We start from the raw sequence: 20,202 nt of genomic DNA on the forward strand, positions 1-20,202 counted from the left end.
TCGGCTTATGTAATTCTTTTCGAGATTTGTAGTTCATTATTTAAATAATTAGTTTAACTGTTTCATTCTCACCTGTTTTCATTATTATAAAATCTTTTTTAGTAAACAATGAGGAAACTGAAGGAACCAGAAATATTAAGAAGCCGGTGCTAAAATTTATAATAATAATAACAACAATAATAATAATAATCCATTTTTATAAATAATGTCTTTATAATTTTTATTAGAGGCTAGATAATGAACAAAAACTAAAATCTCCATTTTAAAATTATTTACAATTATAAATCACAAGTTACTACCTACATTTCTAACTTTCTATTCAAAAACTAGAATTAATAAAAAAAATCACAAATCACTATAGTAATTTAAAAAAAAACACAATCCTAAAATAAATAAAATATTCAGCCTTAATTTATTATACCTAAATAATTGATATTAAATTCAAGGGGGAAAAGAAGTATTTATATATCTATATTTAATAAATTGGATTGATAAATAAAATGGGGTAACTAGTTAGTACTCCTCTCTGTCCGCGAATAGAAGTTTCATTTTTCCATTTTGGTCCATCCGCAAATAGGAGTCCCGATAATATAATTACCATAAATGATAAAAATGCCTCATATTCCACCCACTCATTCCACTCACATATCATTTAAAATTAATATATACAAGTGAGACTCATATTCCACTAACTTTCCACTCACTTTCTTAACATTTCTGAAAATTCGTGCCGAAAAGAAATGAGATTCTTGTTCGCGGACGAAGGAAATAGGAGCTAGCTGCTTATATGCGATTTGACATCTTTAACTACTTTATGTAAGCTTTCACATTTCCCATAAAAAACCTCTCCGTATCCCTTCTTCTTCATCTTTTAAGTCCATCTCATAGACAAACGATTCTCTCATAAACAATCGCACACTTCATGGGCATCCACGGTGGATACTGGTCCAGTGCCGGCCAAGCCCCCGCTGGAGCGGCGGCTTGGCCTACGCTAGGTCCGTCCATGTCATTTACTACTTATACATACACTAGTTTATTCAACTTTGTAAAGAAACATAATAATAAATGTCGAATGTACATATACGATATATATTCTCAAATTGAAATTTTAATCAAAACAGATAAAATGAAAATACAAATACTAAACTCGACTCAGATTGATTTCAGGCATCTTCAAAATATTTAATTAATAAGGCCACTTTCCTCCCTCTCTCTCATTTTCTTTTTCACTTTTGCGTTTATAAGCACTAGTGTTAATTAGCTTTACCAACTCGATATCATAAAGAGGTGGTCCAATAAATTTTAAGTGTCAGTATAATCATCAATGGCATATTCACATAAATACAAACCACCACACTTTAAAAAAGGAAAATAAAAATAGAAACCACCATATTATGAGTATCATTAATTATTTATAATAATTAATATGTGAGGTGTGAGAAAATTTATCATGTTGTTGCAAATATAAGTTTTAAATGTATCAAAATTAAAAGTTAAACTCAAGCAAGATTTTTTCGAAATTTGTTTGCTTTGTAAACAAGTTAAGTTCGATTTTGGAGTCGAGCTCGATAAAATACTCGAGTTAAGCCTCAAGCTCTATAGTGTATATATGGCTACGTAGGCTTGTGAACATGTTCGGTTCAAGCTCAAATGAGCCAATTCCCGACCCCAAAAAATGAATATGTTCACAAATCACAAACATATTCTCTTTTGGAACATGGAAGATGTACATAGGACAGGAGAATCTGTATTTGAAATAAGAATGAATAACTATATTTAATTATTCGATCGTAAAAATCTACGGTTAATTTATCTTCGCGAGTTGAAGATAGCACTTGAGTTTCGATTCCATAAGCAGTGGAAATTTCATATTTTTCATACTATTAACATTACTTTTTACGTGGATGCAATAACTATACGTTTAACATAGTTTTTGCATTAACTGACTCTTATTAATATACTACTCCATACTTCAAATGCTAGCGTTTAGATTCCACAAGGATTAGAAAATTCATTTTTTCATATTAACGTCACCTTGAATGTGAATACAATAACTATACGTTTCACATAGTTTTGTATTAACTCACTCCTATTGGTACAATAACTACTCCGTGCTTCATATGCTCAGAGCTCAATAGCCGCTAACAAAATCGAATTTGCATTAAAATAGAAAAGAGGAAACATCATTTTTGGTCCACGAACTTTGTCAAAGTATCATTTTAGGTTCGTGAACTTTGAAAATATCATTTAAGGTCCATCAACTATGGAGTAATATCATTTTAAGTACTTTTTTACTATTTTCAAGTTTTTTTGGACGAAAATACCCTCAATATTTTTAAGAGTATATATTTTTAATAAACTTATGATATACTCATATTTTTTATGAATATTTTTACTATATATTTTTGATGAATTTTCTAAATATAATTTGACCTTCAATATTATCACTTAATTTTGTGACATGCAAGAAATAATCTTTATTCAATTTTTTTTATTATTAAAGAAGTTCTATATTCAATTTTAAAATTCTTTAATATAAATAATTGAAGAAGCAATTTAACTTGCATGTCATAAAATTAAGTGATGATATTGAAGGTCAAATTATATTTAGAAAAATCGTCAAAAATATATTGTAAAGATATTTATAAAAAATATGAGTATATGATAAGTTTATTAAAAATATATACCCTTTAAGGTATTGAGGGTATTTTCGTCTAGAAAAACTTGGAAATAGTAAAAGAGTACTTCAAATGATATTATCACATAGTTAATGTACCTCAAATGATATTTTCAAAGTTCACGGATCTAAAATGATACTTTGGCAAAGTTCGTGGACAAAAAAGAAGTTCCCTCAATAGAAAATATGTGTATACATTTATTTTTCATGTAAATAAGTAGAAATCTGAAATCCTACATTCATTAGTATCATTTCCGACAAAAGAAAAACCGTCGACCAAAAAGAAAGATTAAAAAAAAAAAGGAAATTTAAAAGTCAAAAATCGGCACGTGCGAAGGCGCTCCTCTCTTCCAAAAAAATTAAAACACAGGCGCCATTTCCATCACTTCTCCCGCGCCCCCTCTCCCTCCCTATTTCTTCCCCCTCTCCGCCCCCTAGCTTTCTTCATCACTCCACAATCAATGCAGGGGCATCAACCGCACCCCGCCACCCCGATCTCCGACGCCGCCTTCCTCATCAAGCGCGGCAAGAAGCGGGGGAGCTACAACTGCGGCCGCTGCGGCCTCCCCAAAAAAGGCCACAACTGTCCCTTCGGCGCCGAATCCGACGATGCATCCACTCCAGCTCCCGCCGCCGTGGCTCCGGCGACGCCTCCGATGCGGATGAGAGCTCTCTCATCCGATGATGTTAAATTTGCGGCGGAATTGGCGGATGATTTGGAGATGGAAGAGGAGGATCGGGAGGAGATTGATGAGTATCCGGATCTGGATCTGGACGGGTCGGGCGGGCTTCCGGCGAGCTGTTTGTGGGAGGTTTTGAGGAGATTGCCTCCCGTGGGGATGCTGTCGGCGGCGAGAGTGTGTAGGGGGTGGAGGGAGACGACGAGGAGGCTTTGGCGGGCGGCGGAGGAGCTCCGGCTTAGGGTCCCGGCGAAGGCGCAGATTGGATTTGTTGGATCCGTGTTGCAGAAATGCCCTGGACTGTTGAAACTATCAATTGCAATTGAAAGGTAAGGGTTTAGGGAAAGCTGTGATGGATCTAAGGTTTTGTGAAGGGGATCGGGATTAAAACTATCTGTTTCATACAAATTTTAGTCAATTAAACAGGAAAACAGAGATCAGTGATTAAGAAACCTGATTAAGTGGAAAATTGAATTAGCATCAGATGTAAAATGGTAAAAGTAATTGCAGGTGCAATTTGTTGAACAATTAGGACTAAGTGTAGAGATTAGAATTGTTATTGTTTATTGATGGGATCACGGATTGGCAATAAGGTTTGGTTTACTTTGATCTGATTATGTGTTTCTGCATTTGGTTTTCCAGTGATGTTGATGCAACGATGCTGGCCTGCATTGCGTTTTCGTGCCCTAATTTGCAGTCTTTGGAGATCTCAACGTCTGATTCCTGCATCAACCGGATCTCTGGGTATTGATTCTAAGTCTTTGATGCTGATCTACATGTTTTTTTTGTGAATTAGTAGTGTAGAATGTGTGATTATGTGGGTGTATAGATGCTTTCTAGTCATGTAATTAGGGGTTCTGTTACTGATTCGGTATTTGTAAAAGCTTATTGAAGTTAAACATTAACTGGCCGATCTATTCTCTGCATACATCAAATAGGACTGAAGATATATGCTTGTTTTTATGTAAGATGTAGGTTGTAAGTTTTTGTATCCTTTGGGAGTGAATATGATCTATTCTATGCACCTGTTGAAGAATGATTTCAGTTTTTTAATGTCCATAGTTGTGAATATGTTGATCTTAGGAGTTAGGACTATTTGAATTTCATTCGAAGTCATGTCTTGAGTAATATTAAGGCGTTAGCCTGTGTCCTAAAGATCATTTTGAAACTCTTTACTGAATTCCATACTCTAGAATAGAAATTGTTCCTTCCTAATTCGAGTATTATTATCCAGGAAAACATTTTCTTCTTGATACAGATGTCCTAATGTTTCTCCAGATAGTCATATTATCTTATTTGATTGTTCTTGTGTTGGACTAATTACCAGGGATGATTTGGCTCGTTTCATATCCGACAAGAAGTGTCTAACCAGTCTCAAGATGGAAGGCTGCTCAAACCTGGGTGGTTTTGTTTTCTCTTCAACCAGTCTGTCTACCCTCTGGCTCTCCGATCTTCATTCACTCTCAAAGATGGTAATTTGTGTGTCCAGCATCAGTTCTTTTATCATGTTAACTAGTATCGTTGTTTTATTTTACAATGACTTACCTGCGCATTGTCGTGGACAGGTTTTTAACTGCCCCAGTTTGAAAGAGATTTCTTTGGAATTTTCGCGCCTAGAGTCCGACTCCACTGATCTCACCTCTGTTATGGATGGTCTTGGAAGAAGCTGTCCAAAGCTTCAGAACATCCACATTGCTTCTGTTTTGCTTTCACATGATGCCATTCTGGCTCTATCATCTGCCAGTTTGAGGTTAGTGGTGGAACTTTGTTTCACTTCATCAACAGTTTATGTTTTGAGCCTTCCTATAATCTTATATCTGCTTCCGTTTCAGGGGACTGCGGATGCTTTCTCTTGTTCTTGGATCGGGAATAACTGATGCATCGGTAGCAGCTATTGCTGCAAGTTTCACAAAGTTGGAATTGCTTGATCTTAGTGGGTATGTTTTAGCCCCAAAATGATACTAACAATTTTATATCTGAAATATGCTTATATGAAATACTTCATCACAGGTCTAGCATCAGTGACAGTGGTCTCGGGATGATCTGCAATGTCTTCCCTGAAACATTATCAAAGCTACTTCTTGCTCTTTGCCCCAACATCACTTCGAGTAATGACCATTTCCTGGATCCACGCGACTTAACCAATCCTTTTTGTTGGAACTCATTTTTATGCCTTCAATTTCTGTAGGTGGCATTCAATTTGCTGCTGCTCAGCTCCCTTGTCTGGAACTTATGGACTGTGGAATGACCATATGTGATCCGGATTGTGAAAAATCCACCGATGAAGAGGATGATGACACCGAGTTGCAGAAAACACCCAATAGCAAAATGCACCTAACATACCAAAAGTTAATAATCAAGCATAACCGGTTGAAGAAACTAAGCTTATGGGGCTGTTCTGGTTTGGATGTAAGTTTAGCATTGGAGTCTAAGTTTCTAGTTAACTTATTCGTTCCTGCTTCACAATCTGATCACAAGAATTTCCAATGCAGGCATTGTATCTAAATTGCCCTAATCTGTATGAACTGAACCTCAACTCTTGCACAAACTTGCATCCAGGTATTTTCTTTGAATATACTAGAGGAAGCTACATTTCTGTATATCGAACCAATTGTTTCCTTTGAACTCGAAACTGATACTGCTATCGCATTTACACCAGAGAGGCTGCTCCTTCAATGCACTAATCTAAATAGTGTGTATGCAATGGATTGTGAAAACATGCTAATCAAAACCATTGAGACTCAGGTAGTTACAACCTACAACCTTTGCTTCTTCACAATTTCAATCGATGTTTCGTCCAACTTTGTGTAGACATCAAAAGCAACGCAGAAACCTCACTAACTCTCGTTCGATGCTCTGCAGGTGGACAGCGACTATTCACCAGTAGAAACTCAGTATTCGTCGAAACGCCTACCAGATGGCTCGAAGAGAGTTAGACTTCCATATTTTTGCAGCCCTCAGGTAAAAGCTTAGGACTCTCTTTCTTGATCAAAACGTTTCATGGTTTTTTCTTTGTAACCGAAGTGAGTCGTGTCTGTGCAGCCATGTGATGATGGTGAGAAGGGAAGACGGCCCACGAAACGCCATTGTGCAGTGATTGCTTATGGAGAGTCTGTATGATTATGTTACTATCTGTTTGTTGAATATTAGTATGTCAGTCTGAAAACTGTTCAATTATTATTATTATTATTATTGTTACTAATATTAGTATTATTATGTGTAGTTTGTAAACTCAGTAGAGGCGTTAGTGCCTTCAAAACATGTACTCATTCAATAAATTTATCCTGTTTGTAGTTAGAGAAGCTGAATATTACTATCACTCAACTAAATATACGTCTCTCTACTTGTGATTTGGTAGAGATTCAGGTTTGATTAATAAAATTTCCAACTTTATTGTTCTGGAGACATTGTTTTTTGAGGTTTATTATGAAGAAATATAGTTTTAGTTTGGTTTCAGAATTATTTTGTTACATTGGATACATAATTCATAACAAATTAGAGTAAAATTATGCTTATATATGCATTTCCACATTTGTTTTTGAATGAAGGGAAACTTCATCAATTAATCCAAATCACAAGAATTCTATAAGTAGAACTAGAGAAATATTCTAATGAAAAAAATTATATTCTCTCACCTAGGATTTCTCACAGATTTTAATACTATAAAATTAGTAAAATCAGAAAGAAAAAGATTTAAAAAAAAATAGTTAAAAAAAGGATTAATTTAGGTGGATAGCTCAAAATATGAAAAAATGAGTTTAGAGTGAAAGAAGATTTATAAGCTGGAAACGATTTCGTTGAGCTAACCGTAACTGCCGATCGCCGCCGAATTCTCAACTTTGATCATGGAGCTTTCATCCTTCTCTACAACCTGCAAACCAATTCATTCAGGTGCCCTTCCAATCATTTCTTACGATTTCATTTTGCTCTCTGTTGATGAATTTCATTAAATACTCGTTTTCCGCTTAGATTCACGGAATTTTGCCCTAATTTGATGTGAATTGCAATCTCTGCAAGCGATTCCAAAACTCTGTTACTCGGTTGTGAATCGCAGATAGCATAAAGCTATTAATTATACCTCTATTTTGTGTCTTTTCGTTTTAAGCTAGTGGAATAATTGTGTTTGTTTACTTCTCGAAAAATGCCAGAGCTGCCGCAGAAGAGATGGTCTATGAATAATCAGCTCTATTTCTTTCCTAGAACAAGAGTGTCGACGCCTATGCTGCGTCGGGCTGCAATTTCAAATGGGAAGCAAAATCATTTGCGTTCACAGGTTATTCTATTCTTCATCTATTATCTTTGAAGTGAAGGGAGTATTAATTTTGGTAGATGATGCTGTTATTCCTTTTTTTTTCTTGAACACATATCTTAATGTTTCAGGTTTTAAAGTGTCAGTTGAAGGAAATTCCGACTGTAGAGGCAGGGTATGCTTTATCTTTGTTAGTGTGGATTAATTTCATTTGATATATATTTAATCGTCATTCTACTTCAGTATTTTTTATACTTTGGGTCGAAGTGTGTGATTGGTGACTAGGGATATTACTCGAATTCTCCTTATGGTTTCTTTTGACACATTTTTACGGATGTCATTGTGACTTAATATATCATGTGTATCACCGTTTTGTCATAAAAATGAAAGCTAAGTTCAGTACTCAGTTGTTTGTGCCGTGGCTGGTATCTTGAGAAAACTGAGATGCATATAATATGTAATTAAACGAAAGCTTTTGTGATGATCAAAACTTTTAATCGCACTTACTGTAAAAAAGTTCTTCTGTTCTATGTTTGATACTATATGAGTATGTGCTTTTTGTAGCTCAAGTTGTTAGAAATGTCCTCTCTTTTGGAGTATTTTGTGTTTATTTTATGTTTCATATTTAGACTAACTCAGTTCTATCAGGAGTATGGATGAAATATACAATGTCTTGGCAGAACGTCTTGTTCCTGTTGCAGCAGCTGAATCAAATCCCAATTTTAAGTAAGTTCTGGACCCTCAAATTCTCGATCTTAAACATTCAGGTTTTTCTTCACAAGTTGGTTATTCCCCCTCCACCCCCTTCTCCTCTTCTTTGCCTTTTATAATTATCACCTTATGCAACATGCTAGAAAAGCTTCTCAGCTGCAGTTGTAAGGAAATTGGTTTGAACAAAAGCAGGATAAAATTATAAAGTTTTTCTTTTAATGAAGCATAAAAAAAATGCATGGCTTTTTGCTGGTCTCAGTATAACGGTATAGTAAATAGCAAATATCTCTCAAGTTTCTGCCACATCTGTCCAATAAATAGTTCTCTTTGGATTGGATGCGACCATTAGATTAATTATCACCTAACTCTCTGTAACTACTCCTACAATACCAATCACCTACTCAGACTCTAGTAATCTTTTTAAAACATGAACTGCAGGCATATTGTTGGTTTGTGTGGGCCTCCTGGTGCTGGAAAGAGCACTCTGGCATCTCAAGTGGCTAATCGTGTCAATGAGTTATGGGTGCAAAGGTCTTCTTTCTTTAATGAGCTAGTAGATTCTCCTGAAGTCGCAATTGTTCTTCCCATGGATGGATTTCATCTTTATCGTCGTGAACTGGATGCAATGAAGGTAGTACATAATAAATCCTATCATCTCGAACTGCTGAATTTCTTGTGGAGTACATTCTTATACAGTTACATGATTGGCTCAGGAATCCTGCTAGTTTGCATAGAAGTTGGCAGTGATATCCAACCCTGGGAGAAACTATCAGACTGTTTGGCTGGACTCTTAAGCTTTAGGATTATAAACCTTCAAATTTGTTTTATTTTGGTTTTTTCGGAAGAGTGAGCTGTTAGAAACAAGAGTTCCAACATCACATATTTAGGTGAATTGCATCCCCTTTCCTTGAGTTTTAGTAAAATTACCAAATAAAAATCCTACTTTATATAAAAATGTGAAAGTACTAAGTACTACTCCCTCCGTCCCACAAAAGATGTCACACTTGTGGGACGGCACGTGATTTTAGGAGGTTTTGTTTTGTGTGTTAAATGGAGAGAGGAAATATAATTTTTATATTTATGTGAGAGGGAACTTTTTCCAAAAAGGAAAATGTGACATCTATTGTGGGACAAACTAAAAAGGAAAGTGTGACATCTTTTGTGGGACGGAGGGAGTAGTATTTATGTCACCCAGGTTGTGTTCTAGATATATAGTTCTAGTCTTTATGTCAGTAAAAGATCTTTGTAATTCCAACACCTTATACCTTAGAATCTCCAATGTCTTACTTGTTCTCATCTCTTCAATGGCCTAGTTTTGAAATAAGATCTAAGAGCTTATGACCTTAAAAGATTATCTTATGGAGTATTTAGATTTGCAATATTTAATCTACACTTTTGTCTAATCATTCAATGTTTATATTCTCTAGATTTTTCTATGACTATATATTCTCCAGAAGCCTTGCTAGATCTCTAGGAATTGCTATATCTTATTTATGCTAAATTAAACCCATACGAATCTGAAAAGATCACAATAACATAATTCTTAATGCGCAGTTGTGCAAGGAGCATCAGACTACTAGTTGCAGCTAGATAATATGCGATTACATCAATAAGAAATGCCATTAAAGCATTTTTCTATCCTAACTAGTTCCCAATCTAGCTTTATATATTCTCTTTAGCGTGTTCATCCTTGAAAAATTGTCCCCTTTTACCATTTGGTGCCTACTCTGATTACTTCACAATTTGTTCTTTGCTTATTAGGATCCAGAGGAAGCTCATGCAAGAAGAGGAGGTGAGTCATTTTCCGTAGTAACTTGATTTTGGTTCTTATATGTATGAAACATATTGATCTTTCTCTTATGGTGATTCAGCTCCTTGGACATTTGCCCCCGACCGACTCTTGAGATGTCTCACAAGTCTGAGAAATGAGGTGAAATTTGATTATCATGAATTAGTATGCGTGCACTAACTGCTACATGAATTAATTTTACACTTTTGCACTTTACTCTTCTGTTCTGTGAGATAACCAAGTAATTATAAGTGTCTTTGTCGTTAAATTCTTTGTATTATAAGTGTATTCTAATTATAAGTTAGACCCTTTTAAATGTGTGCACTTTGTCGTTAAATTCTTTGTATTCTAATTTTAGTATCTTTGTCGTTAATTTTATAATCTTTTAAACTTTGTTTTCTACTGCAGGGATCAGTGTGTGTCCCATCGTTTGACCATGGCGTGGGTGATCCTGTTGAAGATGATATCTTCGTGAGCCTTCAGTAAGTGTACATTTGGTACAGGATGGTAAAAATGTGTTTAGGAAGTGTCATGGTGAATCTTATTCGAGTGCAGATCAGTATATATTGTATATGTGCATGCAGTAATCACCCTCGTGGTGCAAGTGTCATTTATCTACATACCGATTACAAACATAGTGCATATGGAAATTAGCCGGTTTGAATGTTGTACGTGATTCACAATTTTAGCATATGATTAATGCTTTATCTGGTGGCTTAACTAAGCATCATCTTTGTTTACAAAATAGAACTTGACGGGGAATTTTTTCAGGCTGGATTTTTAATTAATCATATGGCTATAACAAGCATCTTTAGTTGATGCTTGTTATAGCCATCTTATCTGGATCAGCTTAATCATCATTTTATTTTAATTTTTCATTTTCTACAGGCACAAAGTAGTGATAGTTGAAGGTAATTATTTGCTTTTGGATGAGGGCGCGTGGAGGGACATTGCATCCCTCTTGGACGAGAAGTGGTAATACACATCCCATGTTATTTTTTTAATTTTACTTTCAACTATAGAGTATAGCCCCGGGAGTAGAACAAACATGTTCGAATCTTTTCCAACATTAAGTTTTAGTAGCTCTAAATACTTGGCGTAGCTTTCTCCTCCATAGTAATGCCATTCATGTTAGTTATGCTTGTTATTGCCACATTATTCTGTTAGTGTCTGCTTAATACCCCACATCCATTCTGATTTAAACGTGAGGCCTACATGCTTTGCTTAGCTGAGAATCAGACAGAGAGATACATTGTAGTACTAATTTGTGTTGGCTCTTCAGTCGAACCATCCTTACGTTCTAATCCAACTGTGAGTCCGTGCTTTGTTGGAATTTCTTTACTTCTCTCACAATACATTAGTTGCCTCAGCTGTACTTCAAAATTTAATGCAGATGTAAATCAAACCCAACCGTATTACAAGCACATCATATTTTACTTTGCAGGTTCATTGACGTGGACATTCACAAGGCAATGCAACGGGTCTTGAAAAGACACATATCAACAGGAAAGCCTCGCGATGTTGCTAAATGGCGGGTAAAATGTCGAATCCACTTTCTTCCTTATTTCTGCAGTAATCAACGTTACAAGTAACTATGCAGGTTGACTAAGGTAAAAGTTTGTTTTCACCATCTCAATGTGCAGATTGACTACAATGATCGGCCTAACGCAGAGCTAATAATGAATTCAAAGAAGAGAGCAGACCTGTTGATCAAATCAGTCGACTTCTCCTAGGCGAATCACGTTGCAATAAAAGGACTCGATTCACGAGCTCGGCTCCATTCTTCAATAACGGCTGAGGGTTGCTTCTGTAAGTACTGTTCAAGATTTCATGCCTAGTTCGTTAAGCTATTTTTTTTGCAGCTAGGTTAACTTTGTACATGCAGTTCCTTTTATTAAAAAGAGATTACTATTATTAGTAGTATTATACAAATATCCTGTTAGAGATCTTTTTTTATTATTCATCCTAGTGAATCCATGTGAACCATTATTAAATAGAGAGAAAATTTGAGTAACAGACCCGCACATGTCGTTGCTCCCTACCCATATAAATTTATTCCCTTACACTATTATTTCTTACTTACCTTATTAGAATATAGTACCCATCCCACAAAGAGACCAATTTGCACCTTTTTTGGCAAAGAATTTTCCTTCACATGAATAATGATGAAAAGAAGAAGCACACAGAAATTAGTTTAATATACAAGTCAAATGGTATTATTGAGGCGCATTAACTAAAGATTCTGAACAACAAAGTCTCACCACAAGAGTAACAATAATACTACTGTATATAATAAAAGTGGAAAGATTTTAACTTGATTAAAAAAAAGCCAAGCATATAACAATAGTACAGACACAATCCAGCATCCTGCTCCATCCATCTTCTCTGTTTGGTCCAGCCAGCTAAGATCCAAGAAGCAGCTTCTGGTTTTGAATTTGAACACTCTCAGATTCTTCTCTTGCATTTCTCCATCGCACGCGGCGCTGAAATCGAAACCCCACAACCCCATTCATTGTTAATCCGTGCGTCAAATCATAAACACATCTTCCCCTACTACCATCAGTGCCTCTGTGTGTGTGTGTGTGTGTGTGAACAGTTTCAAGAATAGCAGGGAATGTGACCATGTGTAGATGTTTCATTTCATTCAATCACATGTAGCAATAGCTAGTGGAGTAATACAGATATGATGCTACTAACCGAGTCCCTTTGCCTCAGTGCCCTTCATTATGCGCAGGCGCTTGCAAGATCCAACAAACATCCTATTAATTTCATATACAAAACCAATGCTTAATGAGTATACATATATGAGTAGTTTGATAATCTATGGTTATGGAAGCAAAACTTACTCCAAACCATCCCATTATTTCATACAAAACCAACAGTTAATGAGCATATATGTCTGATTAGTTTGATACCTATATGGTTATGGCAAAACATCCTATAAATATATCTGGGTAGTTTGATATCTATGGTCATGGAAGCAAACTAACTCCAAAACATCCTAGTACTTAATTTCATACAAAACCAAAGCTTAACGGGCATACAATATACGTATGAGCAGTTTGATATCTATGGTTATGGAAGCAGACTTACTCCCACGGCACGTCTCCAACGAGCATCCAGTCCCCGTCCTTGTCTTCATAAGTAGGCACATAGTCAGAGCTATTCAGAAGGTCCATCAGCTTGCTCTCGTTCATGAAGTCCAACATTCCTTGAGTGTCACATTTACCTATTTCCATTTCCAATCACCACAAAACATTTGAACAATTCATATTTGGAAACTTATAGTAGGAGTAGTATTAGTTTCCTTTACCGATAGTGAAGGAACTGAACATTTTGCCCAATGCATCTGACAGCTCTTGGTAAGTCTTGTACATCTTCAGATCAACTTTCCTTAGGTAGGGCGCCCCGTCCATGCTCACCTTCACGAAGGCGCTCTCCTCCCCCGCGCTCCTCGCCATCACGTTTTTACGGAACGACCGGACCGGCGGCCACCCCACCACCTGCGCCCTACATCAATTTACAACCAATCTCAGCTGCAGTAGTTAATCAAAATTTCTAGTGAAATTCCGCTACAAAACTTTAACCAAAACACACACTTCAATCGAAATCTCTTGCTAGTTTTTCACAACCAATCTCAACTGCAATTAATCGAAATTTCTCGTAAAATACCGCTAAAAAACTTGAATCAACTGCAATCGGAATCTCTTGCTAGCAAGTTTTGATCATAATGTGAAAAAAGCTTAACCTAAACGCATTTAACTTCTAATTAACGCATCCTAAAACACTCAAAAATTGCTAGAGAGAGAGAGGCATACTCAGCATAACCAATCTCAGCTGCAATTAATCCAAATTTTTGGTAAAATTCCGCCTAAAAACTCGAATCAACACACACACTGCAATCGAAATATCTAGCTAGCGAGTTTTCGATCATGACGTAAAAAGCTTAACCTAAACGCATTTACATTTTAATTAACGCATCCTAAAAAACTCAAAAAATGCTAGAGAGAGAGGGGGGCGTACTTAGCTGGAGGCTTAGCAGAGCTCGTCTTAGCATCGTCGGTCACATTTTCCCCCTGAAAATGAGTCTGATCGGAAGGCGCATCCTTGGATGAGAGATTCAGCTTCAAATCGACGGTTTCCTCGAAACCGCGCTTCTTGTCGGCGGCGCCGGGCAATCCGAGGCGCAGCTCAGTCTCCTCGACGTCGAGAGTAGTGATAGTGACGGTATCCACCATTGTTGATCGATTCCAGTGGAAACAGATTGATGAGTGATTGATAATTTGTGATAATGGAAAGATGAGAGAAGAAAGAGTGAATATTTGCAGAGAAAGGCGTATAAATATAATCGGAAATTGTCTGTTTAATGGAAAAAGGGTCGACACGTGGCGCATGGATGAGCTGGATATCCCAATCCTGCTGGAAATTCTGTAGACACCTTTTTATTGCACTGTTTCTTGATTTGTATAATTATTGTTAGGATTTTTTGACTTTATAATATTTTTACAAAATTAATTTTCTCTAATTTAGGAGTATAAAGCTAACGTGCTTGTCATTGTCAATGGAAATCATCTATAGATAGTTGGAATCTCGACCGATCTCATTGTTGTCCCCTGAAAGTCGGAAAGTTCTTGTTTGTAATTGGAGTTTACTTTCGTTCTTCTATTGCCAGTAAAAATTGTTGCATGACCTTGAACTTCCGACACCAGCAACGACTTTAAACAATACTTGTTAAATATCTAATACGAACTGAGTCTGAGCAAAGCATCAATTAAAACGACAATGGTTAACAATTACCTAGGAAAATTAAGTTCAAAATGAAAACAATGTGCAAGCATATGTATCCAAGCAATTGTTTAATTAGTATAACCAAGTAGACTTGAAATGATTTCGGGGAGGGGGATTTTATCATCAAATAAAGTTTTTTAGAATTACATTAATCAATTAAAACTAAAACTCAGGCAATAACATTATTTAGTTGAGTAAAATTGTAGTATCAAAATTCAATAGGTAGGGGAATGAAATTTTAATTTCATTTTCCTATGTTAAAATATTAGTACTATCAATTAGGAATCCTTTATTCACATATTTATAAAATGTATGTGTGTCTCCCAATGATGCATCCAAAGCCTCACTTTTTCTTGAACTACGCTTTTGGAATAATTTATGATTTTCTTCTTAATTTTTACTCTTTAATTTATTCAATCGTTAAGCAGTCAAGTGTTTGAAAATATTCTCATTTGATAGCTCGAGTGCTTCAAATAATTCACTTACAATTGTGACATAGACATAAAGTATATTCTTCTCATTTGTAATTGACTAATTATTTTTGTGTATTTGTAGAAAAATTTGAGTTGACAACACTACTTTATTAAGTGATGGCCACATATGTAAAGTGTGTGTATGAGGTTGATGTTGCAACTTTAATTTGCTTTCTTGAAAAACTAGGTTTGTACTTTAGTGGAATTCTTCACTCATAGTATAATGGTAAATGACAAAGTTCGATTTAGTTCATTTCCTCAAAAAAAAACATACGACGAAAGCAAGGATGACTTCATGCTACGAAGAGTAAATTGGATAAAGACACATATCTAGTGAACAAAAAAACATTGCAAAATTTATTGCATCACCTTCGTCCATAAAAAAAAATCTTAGTCGCGAACAGTTAGAGGGATAGAGAAAATATGATTGAAGTATTGTTAATGAAAAATGACATACATCATGCATCCATCACATTAGATAGAGAAACTTACAATAAATAGATATAAAGGCTAATTTTATCAATTTTACATTAAATTTCACAATGTCCATTAGTAAGAAAGTATTTTTCTCAATATCGTATTTGACCAATTTCAGAATAAAAACTGTACAATCTGCTACCAGGTTTAATAGTAGTGGATGGAAGGGGTATTTGATTATACTTTCATCTCGATATTACTTATTACTATTAGATCCCAAGTTAAAGAGTTTGTGTCATTTCGCATATGGATGTCGCTTGAATTCTCCCGTTGCAAAGTCGATATATCTATGTACATAGCATTATGTGAAGCCTTTGTTAGTTTTTATTAATCTTTTAATATACTTTTATTCTTGTTATATTATTACTACTGTTTGTATTGGTATCACTATACTTCACAAATTTTTTGAGTTTGATCATTTTTTATTTATGAAAAATATTTGTTAGATATTTAAATAAAAGAAAAAGGGAAATTGAAATGGAAGTGGGTGGGGGAACCAAGTAGCAAGTCATGTGCTAAGATTCAGAAAGGTGGGGCCCTCAGAAGTGGGCATGTGAACCTTTGGGTCAAACCCTGTTCCATGTGGGCCTCCTTCCCTATATTCTATTTTCTCCTTTTTCCGAAATTATTTTATTAGTAACATTTTTTTTTTGCAATCAACCCCTAAATATGTTTTCTATCAGACAGTCGTATGTTAATTTATTTCCTTATATTAACTATTCAATAAAGTAAATTGACACAATTGAGATTAGGGGTCACCTTTTAATTAGAAAAATTGGGCATGACAATTGACACCCAATAAGCCCAAAAATAAGGATAGAGACGCAGCCCAACAGCAGCAAAAGCCCACAACATTGGGGGCCCAGCTACTGCCTGGACAAACTAATTGAAATAATAAATGGTAAGAAATTCTCAAGTAAAAACAATTTTTTTATTGGATATTGCTCACATTTGAATTTACAACATTCCAACCTTGTCCCTAGCTCACTCTTTTCTCAAACTATACATAGGAGTAGTATTTTTTCGTCTGGGAGATTTTTTTTCTAAACATCTAAGTAAGATAAGACACGTTTCGATTTCACGTCTCTAAGGATGAGAACTGCGTTTTGATTTCGTACCTTTACTAAAGACACATAATAAAGAAATGTTACTAAAATTCAAATTTTATTGCGCAATTCTTTTACATTAGTCCCATAAACAAAATGCGGCACTCTTTCGTCAGTTACAAACCTATTACTCCTAACTTAATGAAGTATAAGCTCTTTTATGGGACAATTTTTATTTCATATAGAATACATATAGATGATGTTCACGAAAATATGCTCATAAATAATTAAAGACTATTTAATCAAAAATATATGTATATCCTCTATTTGTGTGTAGAGGTGGCCAAACCCAACCGGACCGGCGGGTCGGAATCGGAACAGGAACCGGACGACGGTTCCGGTTCGAAATCCGGTTTAGGGTTTATAACGGGCCGGTTACGGTTCAAAAAATATGAAACCGGAACCGGCGGTTCACCGGAAAAATGTAGACGTCGCCGGTAGGTTCCTAGGGTTGCAGGCGTAGGACTGAAAAAGGTCAGAAAACCGCTGGTTTGTGTCGGAAAACCGTCGGTTTCTGACACAAAACCGCCGGTTCCCGACGGTTCAGGGCTAGGGTTGCAGGCGTAGGCGTAGGGTTGCAGCGTAGGGTCTGAAAAGGTTTCGGAAACCATCGGTTTTCGGTCAGAAACTGACGGTTTTCTGACACAAACCGGCGTTTTTCGATCGGTTTCAATGTCTCTTTGGATTTTACTATAGAATTTAAAAGTTATAACTATAAGATTTAAATAAAAAATAAAAAATAAAAAATAAAAATAAGAACCGAAATCGAACCGGAACCGCTGAAAAACCGGCGGTTAGTAACCGAAACCGGAACCGACGGTAACCGGCGGTTAAACCAGAACCGAATAACCGGTATCTAGACCGATTACGGTTCAAGCATTCGATAAACCGGAACCGCCGATTCCCAACCGGAACCGGTAGGTTTTTGAACCGTGGCCATGTCTATTTGTGTGTCGTCTTCCCAACCAATAATACAAAATGTAAGGGCCCAAAACATAAGAAATTGGACATAAAAACCACATGTTTGTGTGAGTGGGCCCTTTTTCGAGAAGACAAAATGGGCCATAATTGACCCTAAAGTCCAAATCGACACCTATACCCACGTGTGGGAAGGCCCACAGCATTTAATACTCACACGTGTGTAGTATATATCTCTTATTCAATGTTGTGCTCTCCATCAACCTAGGATTCCTACCATCCAAATGCCAAATCCATTGCATCTTATTCATTTCATTATCCAATTCCCATATCACCACACCCTTGAATTCAACCCTAAACCTTATTGTATGTTATTATTATATAGTTCGTGTATTGATAAATTGGTAGGATTGGAACGGAGGTGGAATTGTCGTGGGTCAGAAGTGGAACTATCATGGGTTGTCGAGCTAATTAATGGAGTTCTACAATGTCACCCATGGCCGACGATGGGGTCGGTCGATCCCAACCGACCTCACCTTTATCTGACTCTGATATGATCATATAAGCGTAGAACTGGTATGATGAAAATAATACTCCTATATACGTAATAGTTTGCTAGTTATTGACGTATTCTGTTGCTCAAGATTAAATTAACGTAATATTGTTCAAGATTGAATTGGTCTTGAACTACTCGCACGAGTAAGGCCGTGACTAATCATATGCAGCATTGTCCCGAGATTATGTATCATGTCGTATTTATCCAATTAAACAACATTTATAATATTCAATCCTTATCTCGTTAACTAAACCTAATGTAATAGACAACTCAGATGCATTTATATATGAGAATGGGAAGTGTCTTTTTTTGTGGCTAGATAAATGAACTGTCAGGAATTAGTGTGACTCATTTGCTATAATTTAAATTTAATACTACTACTATTAAATAAATCTTGTATGTGTTTGTGTATTAATTATAATCATCACTCCAGGGTGGGGGAGATGAACCTATACTAGCAAAACCATTAACCCTGTCCAAATTCAACAATCTCTAACATAAATTATTTTATTTCTTTTCATTTCATTTAAATGTGACAGAAGATGAATTGTAGAATTAGAGAACAAAGGATTGCAAAAATAATTGAATCAAAATGGCTGTGGATGGAGGTCCACAATAAGGATGAGGATTAAATTTGAAGAATATGCATGAGTGGTGTAGGAGAAAAACAAGCATCCCAAGCAAATATTCAAAGCCTAGATCTAAATAATGGTAGTGAAGTAGGCCCTGTTTGTCTGTGGTCCAAAATTATGTATTTGTATGAAGAAATATTAGAGGGGTTGGGTGGTGAAGAATGCCAGCAAATCAGTTTGGTCCAAACAAATAGTAGTAGCCAAATGTGAAAACATAATTAGTTGTCCAAACTTAATGCTGCAAAGCTGTGTTGTACTTTCTAGTTTCTACCATCGTGTGAGTTGTACTTTTGGAATTCAAGAGATGGCAAACAAGGCCTACCCATGCTTTCAAGCAACGACGGACCCAGGTGGGGTCGGGCGGGGTCGGCCGACCCCACCGTTGGTCCGTGAGTACTGCTTGGGAAGCTCTATAATCCGTCCTCCGACCCACAGCAACTCCGCATCCCGACCCCACGTACAACAACTCCGCCTCTACGGAAACTTAGAGAATAAATGAGAAGAGAGTAGAAAAATATAGACAAACCATTGTTGTTGATTATAATAGGAAGGATATTTAGAGAAGAAGAGTGAATTTAAAGATATTGCAAAAATTTAGTGAAGAGGAAGCTCCATTGATGAATTTTGAATTTGAAGAAAACTGTAAAAACGTTGCTTGGAAGAAGAGAGGGGGCGGCGATTTAGTAAATCTAGGAATATTTTTTTATTTATGATTTTTATTTCATTATTTTTTTGTTTTATGTTGTAAACTAGTAATTGATATATTTAATACCACGTGCTTGTTTATCTTGTGTAACTAATTTAGCTTTAGTTGATCCTATGTTAAATATTAAAAAAAATTAACTAGCATAGTTAATTGATTTAATTCAAGTTTTATAAATTTTGTATTCAATTATAACAAAAACATAATAAGGACAACAAAAATGATAAAAATAATTATTTAATATATATTAATTTTTATTTAAATATTATATATTAGTATTAAATTTTCGGTCCGACCCCACGAGCTATATTTTCTGGATCCGTCATTGCTTTCAAGTGGCTTGTTTGGTCCATAGGGGGCTGGCTATATATATTATAGTACTATCTTCGATACCTAGCCGCAAAACCATAAATTTTGGTTAAATTTTGGTCCGGTCAATTTCG

The 20,202-nt window shown here is 35.8% G+C and overlaps 3 protein-coding genes across 3 annotated transcripts; 2 read left to right on the forward strand and 1 right to left on the reverse strand.

Annotated features, from left to right (window-relative positions):
* The first annotated feature begins 3,081 nt into the window (after positions 1 to 3,081).
* On the forward strand, positions 3,082 to 6,559 carry LOC125219673 (F-box/LRR-repeat protein 17-like). Its single transcript, XM_048121718.2, has 11 exons — positions 3,082 to 3,686; positions 4,000 to 4,101; positions 4,685 to 4,829; positions 4,923 to 5,107; positions 5,190 to 5,294; positions 5,368 to 5,465; positions 5,546 to 5,766; positions 5,850 to 5,916; positions 6,017 to 6,102; positions 6,220 to 6,318; positions 6,400 to 6,559. The coding sequence occupies exons 1-11, from the start codon at positions 3,139 to 3,141 to the stop codon at positions 6,475 to 6,477; spliced, it is 1,734 nt and encodes a 577-aa protein (XP_047977675.1). The 5' UTR covers positions 3,082 to 3,138; the 3' UTR covers positions 6,478 to 6,559.
* A 529-nt stretch (positions 6,560 to 7,088) lies between these two features.
* On the forward strand, positions 7,089 to 12,020 carry LOC125221674 (P-loop containing nucleoside triphosphate hydrolases superfamily protein). The gene is made up of 11 exons (XM_048123873.2): positions 7,089 to 7,248; positions 7,506 to 7,630; positions 7,738 to 7,781; positions 8,255 to 8,332; positions 8,756 to 8,948; positions 10,079 to 10,109; positions 10,189 to 10,247; positions 10,515 to 10,588; positions 10,995 to 11,081; positions 11,551 to 11,641; positions 11,750 to 12,020. The coding sequence occupies exons 1-11, from the start codon at positions 7,203 to 7,205 to the stop codon at positions 11,837 to 11,839; spliced, it is 918 nt and encodes a 305-aa protein (XP_047979830.1). The 5' UTR covers positions 7,089 to 7,202; the 3' UTR covers positions 11,840 to 12,020.
* A 275-nt stretch (positions 12,021 to 12,295) lies between these two features.
* On the reverse strand, positions 12,296 to 14,436 carry LOC125221675 (auxin-induced protein AUX28-like). The gene is made up of 5 exons (XM_048123874.2): positions 14,130 to 14,436; positions 13,420 to 13,616; positions 13,200 to 13,335; positions 12,804 to 12,865; positions 12,296 to 12,589 (listed from the first exon to the last, which is right to left on the reverse strand). Exons 1-5 carry the CDS (start codon positions 14,342 to 14,344, stop codon positions 12,552 to 12,554), a joined length of 648 nt encoding a protein of 215 aa, XP_047979831.1. The 5' UTR covers positions 14,345 to 14,436; the 3' UTR covers positions 12,296 to 12,551.
* Between the last annotated feature and the right edge of the window lie 5,766 nt (positions 14,437 to 20,202).

The sequence above is a fragment of the Salvia hispanica genome, chromosome 1 (assembly GCF_029641045.1).
Source record: "Salvia hispanica isolate PSC_SH4W2 chromosome 1, Shi_PSC_v1, whole genome shotgun sequence".
Taxonomy (NCBI): Eukaryota; Viridiplantae; Streptophyta; class Magnoliopsida; order Lamiales; family Lamiaceae; genus Salvia; species Salvia hispanica.

Bases quoted from the DNA above. Each gene is read 5' to 3' on its own strand.
- LOC125221674 (XM_048123873.2), top strand. From the start codon at position 7,203: ATGGAGCTTTCATCCTTCTCTACAACCTGCAAACCAATTCATTCAG. The intron at 7,249-7,505 runs GTGCCCTTCCAA...GAAAAATGCCAG, and splicing joins CTGCAAACCAATTCATTCAG to AGCTGCCGCAGAAGAGATGG. The intron at 7,631-7,737 runs GTTATTCTATTC...TTAATGTTTCAG, and splicing joins AAAATCATTTGCGTTCACAG to GTTTTAAAGTGTCAGTTGAA.
- LOC125221675 (XM_048123874.2), bottom strand. From the start codon at position 14,344: ATGGTGGATACCGTCACTATCACTACTCTCGACGTCGAGGAGACTGAG. The intron at 13,617-14,129 runs GTACGCCCCCCT...AAATTGATGTAG, and splicing joins TCTGCTAAGCCTCCAGCTAA to GGCGCAGGTGGTGGGGTGGC. The intron at 12,866-13,199 runs GTAAGTCTGCTT...TGAAATTAATAG, and splicing joins GTTGGAGACGTGCCGTGGGA to GATGTTTGTTGGATCTTGCA.
- LOC125219673 (XM_048121718.2), top strand. From the start codon at position 3,139: ATGCAGGGGCATCAACCGCACCCCGCCACCCCGATCTCCGACGCCGCC. The intron at 5,466-5,545 runs GTAATGACCATT...CAATTTCTGTAG, and splicing joins TTGCCCCAACATCACTTCGA to GTGGCATTCAATTTGCTGCT. The intron at 6,103-6,219 runs GTAGTTACAACC...GATGCTCTGCAG, and splicing joins TCAAAACCATTGAGACTCAG to GTGGACAGCGACTATTCACC.